Source organism: Chelonia mydas, chromosome 9 (genome assembly GCF_015237465.2).
Source record: "Chelonia mydas isolate rCheMyd1 chromosome 9, rCheMyd1.pri.v2, whole genome shotgun sequence".
Taxonomy (NCBI): Eukaryota; Metazoa; Chordata; order Testudines; family Cheloniidae; genus Chelonia; species Chelonia mydas.
The window spans coordinates 22,151,816-22,166,679 of record NC_057855.1 but is presented as its reverse complement, the minus strand read 5'-3'; the positions used below and the strand labels follow the sequence as shown (position 1 = coordinate 22,166,679).

Genomic DNA, 14,864 nt, shown 5'->3' with positions numbered 1-14,864 from the left:
TAAGAACAATGAACAATCCTCCCAACACTTGCACCCCCCTCTTTCCTGGGAAATGTTGGATAAAAAGCCTCACCAATTTGCATAGGTGACCACAGACCCAAACCCTTGGATCTGAGAACAATGAAAAAGCATTCAGTTTTCTTATAAGAGGACTTTTAATAGAAATAGGAGTAAATAGAAGTAAAGAAATCCCCTCTGTAAAATCAGGATAGTAGATACCTTACAGGGTAATTAGATTCAAAACATAGAGAATCCCTCTAGGCAAAAACTTAAGTTACAAAAAAGATACACAGACAGAAATAGTTATTCTATTCAGCACAATTCTTTTCTCAGCCATCTAAAGAAATCATAATCTAACACGTACCTAGCTAGATTACTTACTAAAAGTTCTAAGACTCCATTCCTGGTCTATCCCCGGCAAAGGCAGCATAAAGACAGACACACAGACCCTTTGTTTCTCTCTCTCCTCCCAGCTTTTGAAAGTATCTTGTCTCCTCATTGGTCATTTTGGTCAGGTGCCAGCGAGGTTACCTTTAGCTTCTTAACCCTTTACAGGTGAGAGGAGTTTTCCTCTGGCCAGGAGGGATTTTAAAGGGGTTTACCCTTCCCTTTATATTTATGACAGTTTCTTTAGTGAGTGCCTTCTTCACATCTTGATTTGCTCTTCAAACTGACATTTTTCTAGTTTAAAAAATGCTGAGAGAGATTAAGGGTACAAGCATCTTCAGCATGTAATAGATTGCATGAAAAATCTAATCAAGGAATAATTTGATGGGGCTTACTTTATGGTATCGGCACTTTCGGTGTACTGAAAACTAATATTCCAGCTTATTAAGTTCAGTAAATGTGCTTTTAAAGCTATTGATTTTTGTTTTGTGCTGCACTATGTTACTTCATCATGTTTGGATAGAAAAGCGATATACTGGATGAATGAAAAACTATAAATTACTGTAAATTTTAGAGAACAGTACACAGTGAGCATCTAAATCTAGGTTTATTCATTAATGAGGGCTACTAACGATGATGCTATCAGAATTCACTAGACAGAAGGTTTCACTGAAGCTGAGGGATTAATATAATTGCTTCAAAACAGACAATGTGGCGTCAGCTTCGAACAGTAAGACAAACAATCAAGGAATTAGAATCTAAAGAACAGCTTTGCTTTATCTGGCTTGTGCTGTGTGAAGCAGACTTTCTTTTCTACCTTTTTAGCTGCTCTAACTAAATGTATTATGTATTGATCACTAGAGAGACAGTTAACTGGTAGTATTCGCACAGTCTAGGATAGCATTTCATTGCATGAAATAAAATAACTGGGAGATTTAAAAATACATGCCTTGTTCTCAAAAATTTGTATTTTATTCATTAGTTGAAGAGATTGTTGAAGTTACTTTGGATAGGCATCTTCAAGTCTTTCCTCTCATTTTTTCCCCCTAATGCTGTTCTCCAAAGTTGGCCGTGGTGGTATGCTGCTACAATTAGAAACCCAGTGCAGAGTTTTATGTTGGAAAAAGTGCAGTAGGCTATATCCAGCCATTCTTTATCACATGCCTCTCTCTGAAGACCATGAAGGTCTGGCATAAAAATCAATGACAGGATATGGCCTACTAGTAATTGCTGGAGGCTGCAAAAGAACATAGTCCTAGGGCGTATATTTTTATCATAATGAGGGAAGATTTGTGTGTGAAGTTGCCCATGCATCACGAGCTATCAAAAGGATTTTGGTTTTCAGATGTTTCCAGGGAGGTGTAATGAAATAACAAATAAGAAACAGTTGGGAAGAAAAAGTAGTACTGGCAAAACTACCTATTTTTGCCTAAATGTGTTCTTTGAAATGACTAAACCATTTTTGCTGAAACTAAAATAAATAAACATATATAAGATCCACCTGAGGAAGGAAGCAAACATGGAAAATTTTAGCCAGAACAGTTAGTCTGGCTAAATTATAAACACCTGAAAATTGGGACTTACAGTTGAAAATGCTAGACAACTTTAATTATAGGTTTTGCTACCAGGCTTGCCTATAATTTTTTGGGGTCAGATTTAGGGTTGCCAAGTGTCCAGTTTTTGACCAGAAAGTCCAGTCAAAAAGGGAACCTGGCAGGGTCCGGTTAGCACTGCTGACTGGACACTAAAAGTCTGGTTACTTGCAGTAACTGGCCTCTGCCACAGGGGGTGGTGGGTGGGAAGAGCAGCAGCTGCTGCTGGAGTCTGGAGTCTCCACAGCTCCAGTGGAGAGAGGTACCCACAGCTCCCCCACCCCCAAACCCCGGATTGCAGCTCCCCCCGCCCCCCGGACTGTGGCTCCCCCCTCCCGCCCCAGTTACCCACCCCACCCCTGGAGTGCGGTTTCCCCTCTCCTGTCCTGCCCCAGTTACTCCCCACCCCTACAGCCCTGATCAGCTGGCAGGGGGAGAGAGCAGCAAGCGATGGGGGCAGGGGAGGAGCAGGGGGCAGAGCCTCAATGGAAAGAGGTGGAGCAGGAGGTGGGAGAGGTTCTGGGCACTCATTGTCCAGTTTTCACACAGCAGAAAGTTGGCCATCCTTGTCAGATTGTGAAAAGAGAGGAGAGTTCAGCTTTCAAATGAAGACCAAATTCTACTAAGAGTCTGACGATATAATGGATGATATAATAGTGTAAAATTGATTGAGGATTGAGGTCAGAACTAAATCATGATGATCTGGCTCTTTTGTCCTTAAAAAAATTTGCATGTAATTTTATATTACCATGTAGAATCAGAAAGGTACTTTATCTTTAATTACATTAAACAAGTAAAACAATTCAAGTGCATTTATATGAAGACATCAGAATTAAACCCAGACTTGCACAGTCTATTTTGCTTTGTCTGTTACATATTTTACAGCATGTACTGTACATTGTTGTAGAGCAGTTGATAGATTGAACATGTTCCTTCCATTAATCCTTTGCCTTCCTACATGTTTTTGGTGTCAGTGTTGACACACAATTATTTATGGCCCTCTGGTACAGTATTATATTAATACTAAACATAAATAAAGTTTTCATTTACTGCATATTGATTGGTTCAGTCCAAATATAAAACCAAGTCTATAGCCATTGATTGGTGATTTTTTTAAAACACTTTGTAGCTTAAATTTTTTAAATGTAAAATATAAAAAGAAGAGTAAAGACTAATTCAGCAGTGGCCATTATAAATATATTTTGAATAAATTGTTTGGAGAAGAAACAATCACATAAGAAAATGTATATAGAAAAAGTAACAAATTTAATTGTGGTAATTCAGTTCAGATCAGTCTGGTTACTTTACAGATGTTCATTCTACTCTGATTCAGCAATTGTTTTGTGTCACTTCATATATAAAAAAGGTAAGAATGTAAGCTCCCTCAGATGGGAAAAAAGGTGTCTTTTCAGACAGCTTTTATTTTGGCACAACCACTATATATATTATTATTCTATTTTAGATATATAAATCTGAAAACGCACATTTTATGAAATATCTTCATCATTTACATTTTTAAGAAAGTTAATAAATGTTTATACTCTTATGTAAAAAGAAAAGGAGGACTTGTGGCACCTTAGAGACTAACAAATTTATTTGAGCATAAGCTACAGCTCACTTCATCAGATGCATTCAGTGGAAAATACAGTAGGGAGATTTATATACATAGAGAACATGAAACAATGGGTGTTACCAGACACACTGTAACGAGAGTGATCAGGTAAGGTGAGCTATTACCAGCAGGATACATACTCTTATGTATGATCCAGTGATTTCACTGTTTTTTCTATAATAGGTGCAGCTTCCTTTTGAACAGATATTTTTATGTTGTTAGCTCAATATGAAAGTATTTTGCTAATGTTTTGGAAAATCTTCCTTAAAATGTTATGAGTCCATAATCCAAGTAACAGTGTAAACACAGGTTTCAGAGTAACAGCCGTGTTAGTCTGTATTCGCAAAAAGAAAAGGAGTACTTGTGGCACCTTAGAGACTAACCAATTTATTTGAGCATAAGCTTTCGTGAGCTACAGCTCACTTCATCGGATGCATACTGTGGAAAGTGTAGAAGATCTTTTTATACACACAAAGCAAGTGTATAAAAAGATCTTCTACACTTTCCACAGTATGCATCCGATGAAGTGAGCTGTAGCTCACGAAAGCTTATGCTTAGTGTAAACACAGTAATTTTCTAGATTTACAATGAGTTGTTTGGCATAAAAGGTTGGTTTCCTTCAGTACCTGTTTTCTAGAACTACCATTTCATCCTCATTTATCATCATTTCCACTGGAGACTAAGTACTTGAGCGACAGTCAATGGAGGGAAGAATGAAGAAGCTGCTCTTTAAAGCCCTGAGGATGAGTGGGTTAGATAAGCTTGAGGTGAACAAGGCTGAGATAAATAGTGTATGTACATCAGTGGCAACTGAAAGGAGATTAATTTAAAACAAAGCCTTTGAAATGTCCTCAATGTAGTGGTGGGTTTCTAACTTTGCTCATCTAGTGTTACAGTACTGTAAATGCTAATGCTGTACTGTCAGCTTGAATACTGAATACTACAGAAATGTGTTGTTATAACTGATGGATTAATACTTCATTGTCTACCTGCACTTTTAGGCTCAGAAAAATGAGAGAGAATCTATCAGGCAGAAATTGGCACTTGGAAGTTTCTTTGATGATGGCCCAGGAATTTATACCAGCTGTAGCAAAAGTGGCAAGCCAAGCCTTTCTTCTCGGTAAGTAAAATGGCATAGTGAGCATTCCTAATGTTTATGGATTTCATGTGGCATAGCATCAGAGTGAATTTAAAGGTGAATATGTGGGGGAGAGGGTAAAAGCTAATATGAGGCTTTGGGTAGTGTATTATATCTTTAGTATGAAGTCCTTTGAGAAACTCATTAGAATATTGAGGGAGGCCCTGATGTTTGTAGGCTCCATTTTCTCTTCTGGTTGCCTCCCTAGATTTTTAGTGGCAACCATACCTTTTAAATGGCCCTCGTTTTAGATCCATGGTTTCCTAGGTTCCACACAAATTTGTATCTGTCATGTCAGTTTGTTGTGAATAATTTACAAAAAAAAAAAAAAAAAAAGAACAATCTTGGGACTGAGGTTATAGAACATTGGCTGCAGATGGAGTCGGTGGCCTAGTAATTTACCACTAGAATTCTAAGACAAATGCCTCTCTCTTGCCTGTTGTGCTGACAGAGATATTACCGTTGCAAAGGGGTTTACACAGAGCTGAATTCTTCTACCATAAAGTGTTCGGCTATATGGCAATGGGGAACAGAACTTTCAACTCATTCGTGCAAGATCCCTGAACACCTTCAAATCTCCCTGACTCCAGTGGGATCGGGTACACTCAGCACCTTGCAGGATCAAGTTGCTGATTAGCTATGAAAACATAGCAGAATAGAGATAGAATGACCTGTTGTTTGTCATATAAGCAAACAATATTCTGGTGTTAATTCAAAAGCTGATCTGACTTATCCGTTTGTTGCTGCTGCTACTACTGAACATACCGAAAATAAAATCATCAACACAAGCAAATGTCACAATTAGCCCCATTAATAGCATGGCTCTGGACAATGGGAATATTGCAGCTCTTCCCTCTTCTCCTGCCTTCCGCCCCCACCCCCCACTAAATGTGAATAACACTATCTGCCTGAAGGTGTGCAAGAAGTTGGCAATAGAGATAGTATTATTACAGCATAGTTCCAGCTAGGTGTGTGTGTTCTCAAAAACAGTACCTGATTTGTCTTGGTTTGTGCCTGTCCTTAGAAAACTAGACAGTGAAAGAAATATATTGCATTGGTTAATCTGTTTGGATGTACTGTTATTTAGTAGATATTTTGTATATGAGGAGTTAAACGTAAGGAACACACATGTATGCTTCCAGATCTGGGATTGAAGTAGGCGTGATCCAATAGAGGAAGCCAGGGAATTTGGTCAGGACTTGCAAAAAGATAGGGTTGCAGAAATTAGTAGTCCTGTTCTTTTTTTCTTTCTTTTTTAAACTAAACTATGCATTTGATGTATAAGAGCTTAGTTACAAATTATTCCCACATAAAGGTATTCTTCTTGGCCATATACCAGTATGTATGGTATGTAAAATAATGATACATTCCATACTAACTTGGGAAAAAGTTAGTTTTCTGTCTTTTCTTAGTAAATTATTCAAAACACCCATTAAGAATTTAATATAATATACAATATAATATGTTTATACAGTATTTGTTTCAAATCAGAAAGCATACATTTAGGAACATTCTCAGCAGAAAATAAGAAATCATCTCAGTTATATTTTCTGATTTTTCTAATATTTAAAGAAAGCAACAATATGAACCTTCCTGTGTCTTCTCTGTTGTAAAACTCTGTCCTAAAGTTAATAAGATAAATTTTTTGCTCCTCCTGTGCCCCAAACACGAAAGTTCCAGAAGGCTCATTATTCTCTCTCCCTTGAATATCTTATAAGGTCATTCAGAGATCATGAAATGTCACATTCTCATGTGCTACCCATATGTGGATGAAACTCAAATCTTGTGCTGCCAGCTTAACTACTAGGCTTTTTCTGTCATCAAGATGTCCAATGCCTGGATAAAATGACCAGATTTGGTGGTTAGTCTGAGAAGCAGTGTTGTGATAGTTGGAAGGGGAAATACATCCAGGAAATTGCCAATATGCTAATCTCACCAGCTGTCCAGGGTGTCATCAATTTGATATGCAGCCTTGAAATCATGCTGAAGTCACTACTCGTGAAGATGTTAGCATCATCTGTTAGCCAGGACACTCTACCTCCATTTCGTCTCTGGCTAGAGTCAAGCCATGGTGATCCACGCTTTCATCTCCTCTAGGTTAGATTTATCCAGCTCATTCAACCTGGAACTAAACACAGCCACCACCAGAAGGCTTAAGCTGGTGCAACTCTCAGCAGTGCATTTCATGAGCAACAAAGGATGATGTGGACACATGACATGCAAGCAACAAATGCATAGCAAACGTTCCGCAGACTACAGGTTCCCCTTACACATAAGTATTCAAAGTCCTGTTCCTAATCTACAGAGTCCTTAATGAACTGGAATCTGGCTGCTACAGAGTTTACTTCACCCTCCGAGACAATGATATTTCACAGAGCCATACAGTTGGAGAGACCCAGTTTTTAACTTTCAGGTGCTCTGGGCAGTGTTTTCTCACTATGGCTCTCCATGATAGAGGAGCTCAGATGACCACTTTTTGATCATCCAGTGATGTCCCTTTTGTCTTCTCCAATGTATGGCATGTGCATGGAACAGCCTGCTGTGACCCCAGCGTGCACCCAGACTTCATCAAACTCCTCCGAAAGACCCACCAATGTAAAATATATTAGCTGGAGGTATAAAATGATCTTTTAAATAAAGCCTGTTTTTTAAAATAATTTTAAACCCAAAGGGAACAGAGAGAGAATCCCATGGGCCATATTCTCCAGAGAAGTGCAGCTGATTTCACCATGCCCCCAGTGTAAACTAGCTCTAGTGCTGGTTTAATTGGCCCTGGAGGGATATCTGCAATGTAAGGGTATTTACCCAGCAGTGCGGAGCCAATATAGCAGCTCATGTGTCACTCTCATTTCAGTCTCCCCCGGTTACACATACATCAGGGGGAAGAGGGCATGGGCAGAGCAGAGAGAGAGAGGCAAATATGCCTCTGCATTGTTTTGGCATCCTAGATCTGTTTACAGCTGGCATAAGTTAGAGCAGCCATCTGTCTGTTCTGCCTTAGTTAAGGGGAATCATCCCTGAAAAGATGTATAGAGTGAAAAGATAAGCTTTAAGCCACCTTTAGCTTGCACTATGTGTGGACATTTACCATATCTACGGATCTGGCTCTATCTGTTCTCATACTTCACTATCCTGTTGTTCAATGTTTATACCAAAATGACAGTCCCATTATACAAACCTACAATAGGTTTCAAAATAGTCCAGAGATGTGTGTTTACCCAGATAGTGGTGAACCAGTTGTTCTTCGTAACAGCTAACCTCATTTGGGAAGTTTCTGAATGGACTCTCATGTTTAGTGTAGAGCTGTACATGTTTCCAGGGTGTGGCAAGAGACAAAATCTGAGAGATGCACAAAAGCAGGAGAGAATTAACCATTATTTGAGAGAGGCTACAATTATAAAATCAAGCTTAACTTCAAATAAATTGAAAAGAAAAACAGTTTGACTTTGTTTAGTAACTACTTTACTTTAAAGCAAAGCCAGTAACGTCTATCTTCTAATTATGCAGCAGGTCTAATTAACAGTGTGCAAGCAGAATTTGACAGATGTACCAAGTGAAATTACTAGATGCTTTTGAATTTTGTTAATATTTATACATCGGTCAGAACTTTAAAACACAGTTGTTGTTATTTGGGGGTGGAGGAACCTTCATAGGAGTGCTTTCTTATTGAAAAAGGATATATTGTGTAGAAAACAAAAACATAATAAAAGCCCTTTACTATTTGGATAGTGAATATAGCACAAGATGTGTCCAGCTTTTATATGCCCGCACCCTTTATTCAATCAACATTTGTGTGCAAGGTGCATTGTTTGCATATATGAAAAACTGATTTGGAAAGAGAAATTGGATTTTCCGGTGAGCAGTTATATAATAAGACCCCCACCATTCTTTTTGTGATTCATGTATCTCAAACTCTGTAGTTTCAGAACATTTTTACAGAAGTTATGAATCCCTCCAAAAAGTTATTCTGGGCTGGCAACATGGAATACATATTCTTTCCTCTTTAGTACCCTAAAGAGGAAAGAATCCAGCTCAGGTTGTTAGTGACCAGAAGATGATTTTATTTCTTTTTAATGGCCTTTGTCAAATGAGTTAGTTCCTATTGAACAGCTGTCCATATGGCAAAAACTACCACTTGCAATTAGCACCAACTGGCAGTCTTCCTTGCAGTCTTAGCAGACGGACCAAGTATTGAATGGATATGGAGACTGACTTTTACCTCTTGAGATGGTCCCTCCACATCTGGATTTAGACATATTTACAGAGTCATATAGGGACGTTTGCACCACTGCTGCTCACGCTGTACCTGTTCTAAGAACGAATACAGGAGTGAATTGCCTGGGCAGCTAATCTGGCATCTTTCAAGGGTGTGACATTCTCAAACAAAACTTCAAAACAAAAAATGCAGATTATGAAAGTTGTCTGTTAGCTGCAAACAAACAAAAAAACCTTCCTGTGCCTAAAAGTTCTGCACATGTTCATGTTACAGAGGCCCTGCTGTTTCACTCACTCGCTAGTGTCTTAAGCTAAGGCCGTGGTCCTACAAACACTTACAGGCATGATTAATTTTATTATTGTAAATAGTCACATTGATATCTGTCATGGTAGTAAAGCTACATGCATGTTTGCAGGATTAGGGTCTAAGACTGCAAGCTCTTGGGTCAGGGACTGTCCTCTCTCTCTCTCGTGCCTAGATCACTGGGACCCTAGTCTGGCTGGGGCCTCTGGGCACTACTGTAATACAAATAATGCATAATAGTGTGGTGGATACATTACTGTTCACTATGAAATATATTCCAAGAATGTTACAGTTGTGGCAGAAAATAATGAAAATGACAGTACTGCTGTTGAAGGCTGAACTCCCATCGTGGAGTGCAGTGAGGTGCATTTCATTACTGATTTTTTTGTTTTTGCTAGCTATTGTCATAACACGAATGTGCATTCAGTGTACAGTAACTCCTTGCTTAACGTTGTAGTTATGTTCCTGAAAAATGCTAGCTCAAGCAAAATGGTGTTAAGCAAATCCAATTTCCCCATAAGAATTAATGTAAATAGGGGGTGTGGTTCCAGGGAAATTTTTTTCGCCAGACAAAGTACACACACACACACACACAGTATAAGTTTTAAACAATTTAATACAGTGCACAGCAATGATGATTGTGAAGCTTGGTTGAGGTGGTGGAGTCAGAGGGTGGAAGAGGGTGGGATATTTCCCAGGGAATGCCTTACTGCTAAATGATGAACTAGCACTAGGCTGAGCCCTCAAGGGTTAACACATTGTTGTTAATGTAGCCTGACACTCTACAAGGCAGCACGAATGGAGGAAGGGGAAACAGCATGGCAGAGAGAGACAAAGACACACACCCTGTGTGTGAGAGCGAGAGAGATGCGCATTGCCCCTTTAAGTATGCTGACCCCACTTAAAGTACACTGCCTTTTTAAGTAGATCAGCAAGTTGAGACAGCAGCTGCTGCCAGCAAGCTCCCTGCATCCTGTGCCCTGTCCTGTCCCCCGGCTCTGTGGAGATGGCCTGATGGGGTAAAGGAGCAGGGGGAGGGGAACACCCTGACATTAGCACACCCCATCCCCCTCCATAGCAAGGAGGAGGCTCCTAGGAGCAGCTCCAAAGCAGAGGGCAGGAGCAGCACATGGCAGTGAGGGGAGGAACAGCTGAACTGCCCGGCAATTGGTAGCCTGCTGGGCAGCTGCTGCACAGGGAATTTAGGGGAGCTGATGGGGGGCTGCTGGTCCACTCTGGCTCCAAGCCCCCACCAGCTAGCTCCAACGGGCTGCTCTTTCTGCAACCAATGGACAAAGCAGGCTGCCAAAGGATGTTATAAGGAAGCATTGCGCAACTTTAAACGAGCCTGTTCCCTAATTGGTCAGCAACATAACAATGTTAACCAGGACGACTTTAAGTGAGGAGTTACTGTAACTTTTATTTGATAAATTTACTTTTTCTTTGTTAAATTGAATTAAAAAATAGACTGTAGTTGTCTGTGTGCAATGTAGGGAATTCATATGACTAGCTAGGCCAGTGCTGCTCTAATGTAACAAGAAATCTCTTGTCTCATATTGGTTTAGTTCTGAAATATGTTCACTGTGAGAGCAAATAATGGCAGTAAAGGCATTTATCCATGTTAACATTTTATTACTCTAAAATTTTATTTAGGTGTTATGAATAAGATATGGATGGCCATTGCTGGTGGAAATGAATGCAGGCGTAAAAATAAAAACGCTGAACAGCTCTTCATGCAAACTGAGCTGCAACAGCCCACAGGAGACATGGCAATATACACATCTGAAAAGTCATTGTCTGAAAAAGCTTCTTGTTTTCTATGTTTTCTAGCCCTGTATCCTAACAGGAGGCTTTTTGTGGGGGGGGGAGAATCCCACTCAGTGTCTCAAATTTGCAAATTCCCTGCTCAGTGTAATCACTTGCTCAACCTAATAGTCAGTCCCTTCTTTAAATCTGTGTAGCACTTTAATCTGCCCTGAATAATACAGCTGTTCTTAATATATCACAATCAATAGAATCTAGTTTTAACAGTTATGTCCCATGTGAGCTCTTTATTCTCTAACCTGAGCTGTGCGCCTTTTCAGTGGTTATTTGTGTTTTTGAGGTGCTCAGGTTGTGCCTTTGAAAGGGGTCTGAGTTGAGTAAACCAGCATGTTATACCTGTTTCCCTCTCTGAACAATACAATATTAAGCAAAGTGGAACCATGTATTTTGTTACAGGTTTCCCTGGGTAGCTGTAATTCATTCTTTATGCCTAAAACCCATTGAAAACCTCATGTAATATAATGTCAGTGTGCAATTATTTATCATGTTACATATTAATAATGTATCAAGAGAGCCATTAAAATAAATGGAAAATGATATTCTACTGACCATTCCCACTAAATAGAATATAAGCAAATCTGCTGGGACTAAGGAATAAAGAATGATATGCATCAGAGACTGGACTTCTACATAGAGTGCGTCCACCGACGTGCACGGGCTGAAATTGTGGAAAAGCAGCATCACATGCCCCATAACCTCAGCCGTGCAGAACACAATGCCATCCACAGCCTCAGAAACAACTCTGACATCATAATCAAAAAGGCTGACAAAGAAGTTGCTGTCATCATCATGAATAGGTCGGAATATGAACAAGAGGCTGCTAGGCAGCTCTCCAGCACCACTTTCTACAAGCCTTTACCCTCTGATCCCACTGAGGGTTACCAAAAGAAACTACACCATTTGCTCAAGAAACTCCCTGAAAAAGCACAAGAACAAATCCACACAGACATACCCCTGGAACCCTGACCTGGGGTATTCTGTCTGCTACCCAAGATCCATAAACCTGGAAATCCTGGACGCCCCATCATCTCAGGCATTGGCGCCCTGACAGCAGGATTGTCTGGCTATGTAGACTCCCTCCTCAGGCCCTACGCTACCAGCACTCCCAGCTATATTCGAGACACCACTGACTTCCTGAGGAAACTACAGTCCATCGGTGATCTTCCTGAAAACACCATCCTGGCCACTATGGATGTAGAAGCCCTCTAAACCAACATTCCACACAAAGATGGACTACAAGCCGTCAGGAACAATATCCCCGATAATGTCACGGCAAATCTGGTGGCTGAACTTTGTGACTTTGTCCTCACCATAACTATTTCACATTTGGGGACAATGTATACCTTCAAATCAGTGGCACTGCTATGGGTACCCGCATGGCCCCACAGTATGCCAACATTTTTATGGCTGACTGAGAACAATGCTTCCTCAGCTCTTGTCCCCTAATGCCCGTAGGCTATTTGCGCTACATTGATGACATCTTCATCATCTGGACCCATGGAAAAGAGGCCCTTGAGGAATTCCACCATGATTTCAACAATTTCCATCCCACCATCAACCTCAGCCTGGACCGGTCCACACTAGCAATCCACTTCCTGGACACTACAGTGCTAATAAGTGATGGTCACATAAACACCACCCTGTAGAAATCTACTGACTGCTATACTTACCTACATGCCTCCAGCTTTCATCCAGACCACATCACACGATCCATTGTCTACAGCCAAGCTCTACAATACAACCGCATTTGCTCCAACCCCTCAGACAGAGACAAACACCTACAAGATCTCTATCAAACATTCTTAAAACTACAGTACCCACCTGCGGAAGTGAAGAAACAGATTGACAGAGCCAGAAGAGTACCCAGAAGTCACCTACTACAGGACAGGCCCAACAAAGAAAATAACAGAACGCCACTAGCTGTCACCTTCAGCCCCCAACTAAAACCTCTCCAATGCGTCATCAAGAATCTACAACCTATCCTGAAGGACGACCCATCACTCTCACAGATCTTGGGAGACAGGCCAGTCCTTGATTACAGACAGCCCCCCAACCTGAAGCAAATACTCACTAGCAACCACACAACAGAACCACTAACCCAGGAACCTATCCTTGCAACGAAGCCCATTGCCAACTCTGTCCTCATATCTATTCAGGGGACACCATCATAGGACCTAATCACATCAGCCACACTATCAGAGGCTCGTTCGCCTGCACATCTACCAATGTGATATATGCCATCATGTGCCAGCAATGCCCTTCTACCATGTACGTTGGCCAAACTGGACAGTCTCTACGTAAAAGAATAAATGGACACAAATCAGACGTCAAGAATTATAGCATTCAAAAACCAGTCAGAGAACACTTCAGTCTCCCTGGTTACTCAGTTACAGACCTAAAAGTCACAATTCTTCAACAAAAAACTTCAAAAACAGAGTCCAACAAGAGACTTCTGAATTGGAATTAATTTGCAAACTGGATACAATTAACTTAGGCTTGAATAGAGACTGGGAGTGGATAGGTCATTACACAAAGTAAAATTATTTCCCCATGTTTATTACCCGCCTTCATCCCCCACTGTTCCTCAGACGTTCTTGTCAACTGCTGGAAATGGCCCACCTTGATTATCGCTACAAAAGGTCTCCCCCCACTCGCTCTCTTGCTGGTAATAGCTCACCTTAAGAGATCACTCTCATTACAGTCTGTATGGTAACACCCATTGTTTACTGTTCTCTATGTATATAAATCTCCCCATTGTATTTTCCACTGAATGCATCCGATGAAGTGAGCTGTAGCTCACGAAAGCTTATGCTCAAATAAATTGTTTAGTCTCTAAGGTGCCACAAGTACTCCTTTTCTTTTTGCGAATAGAGACTAACACGGCTGCTACTCTGAAACCTGTGATTGTGAGTTACACTGTGTTGGGTGTGTAGTGATATGTTTACTTCCCCCTCTTATTTGAAATTCTTAGTGAAATACAAATTGTGAATAATTCTCAAATCGCAGCTTCCTTATGGAAACTACACATGTCTGGGAAAAACAGAAAAAGTATGTGCAATGTGTGGGCATAGAAACTAGCTTTCTTTAAATCTGACTTGTTCCTCTGCAGACACCCCTAGTGCCTGTAAATCAAGTTCAACTCTTTCAGGGTACAGCAGTCCATAATTTAAGAGTAGGATGGGAAATATGGGGACTGGGGGGAAGACCTGCATAATTCTTTATCTACCCAGTCTGCACCTCTGATTGAGATAACTACCGAAAACTTCCATCCTCCATGAGGGAGCTTGAAAGATTAAGGAAGTATTTGTAGCTCAGGAAACACTCTCTCAGCTTCTTCCCCCACCTCCTTTGTATTGATTTGCAATTCTGAGGGTACAGGGACAGAGCAGTCTTAAGCCCTTTGCATGTAGGGATTGCAATGGGATCTGCCCTTGCATGGGATATTGCAAGTGGAATGATTGACAGAGCTCCTTGTCTCTCTGAAAGATAGTGTTCACATAATAGGCCATTGAGAACTTTATAAGTCTTCTTTGTAATATCATAAAAGTTCAAAGTAAAACTAAAGTTAGTGAAATATGCAGAGACCATTGGCACAGCAGCAGTCAAGCTAGAAGGCAATCAGATCTACCTGGAAATGTCAACCTATTTTTAAATGCTTTTCAAAGTGCACTCTTAAACCATTAACTGTAGCGTCACACTTTTCCAACGCATTCTTGGTTACCTCTTCCAGGAATGGAAAGGAATTACAGGCTTTAGCCTAAAAGAAGGTGTGTCTGCATTCCCACAGAGACA

At 40.4% G+C, this 14,864-nt stretch overlaps 1 protein-coding gene across 4 annotated transcripts in view; it reads left to right on the top strand.

The window, feature by feature from the left end:
- SCHIP1 (schwannomin interacting protein 1) overlaps positions 1 to 14,864 on the top strand; it is a 111,128-nt gene that overhangs the window by 79,471 nt on the left and 16,793 nt on the right. For all 4 annotated transcript variants that reach the window (XM_037908872.2, XM_037908873.2, XM_037908874.2 and 1 more), the window contains one exon: positions 4,593 to 4,711. In XM_037908872.2, coding sequence (XP_037764800.1) covers positions 4,593 to 4,711 — 119 coding nt within the window. The remainder of the gene's footprint in view (positions 1 to 4,592; positions 4,712 to 14,864) is intronic.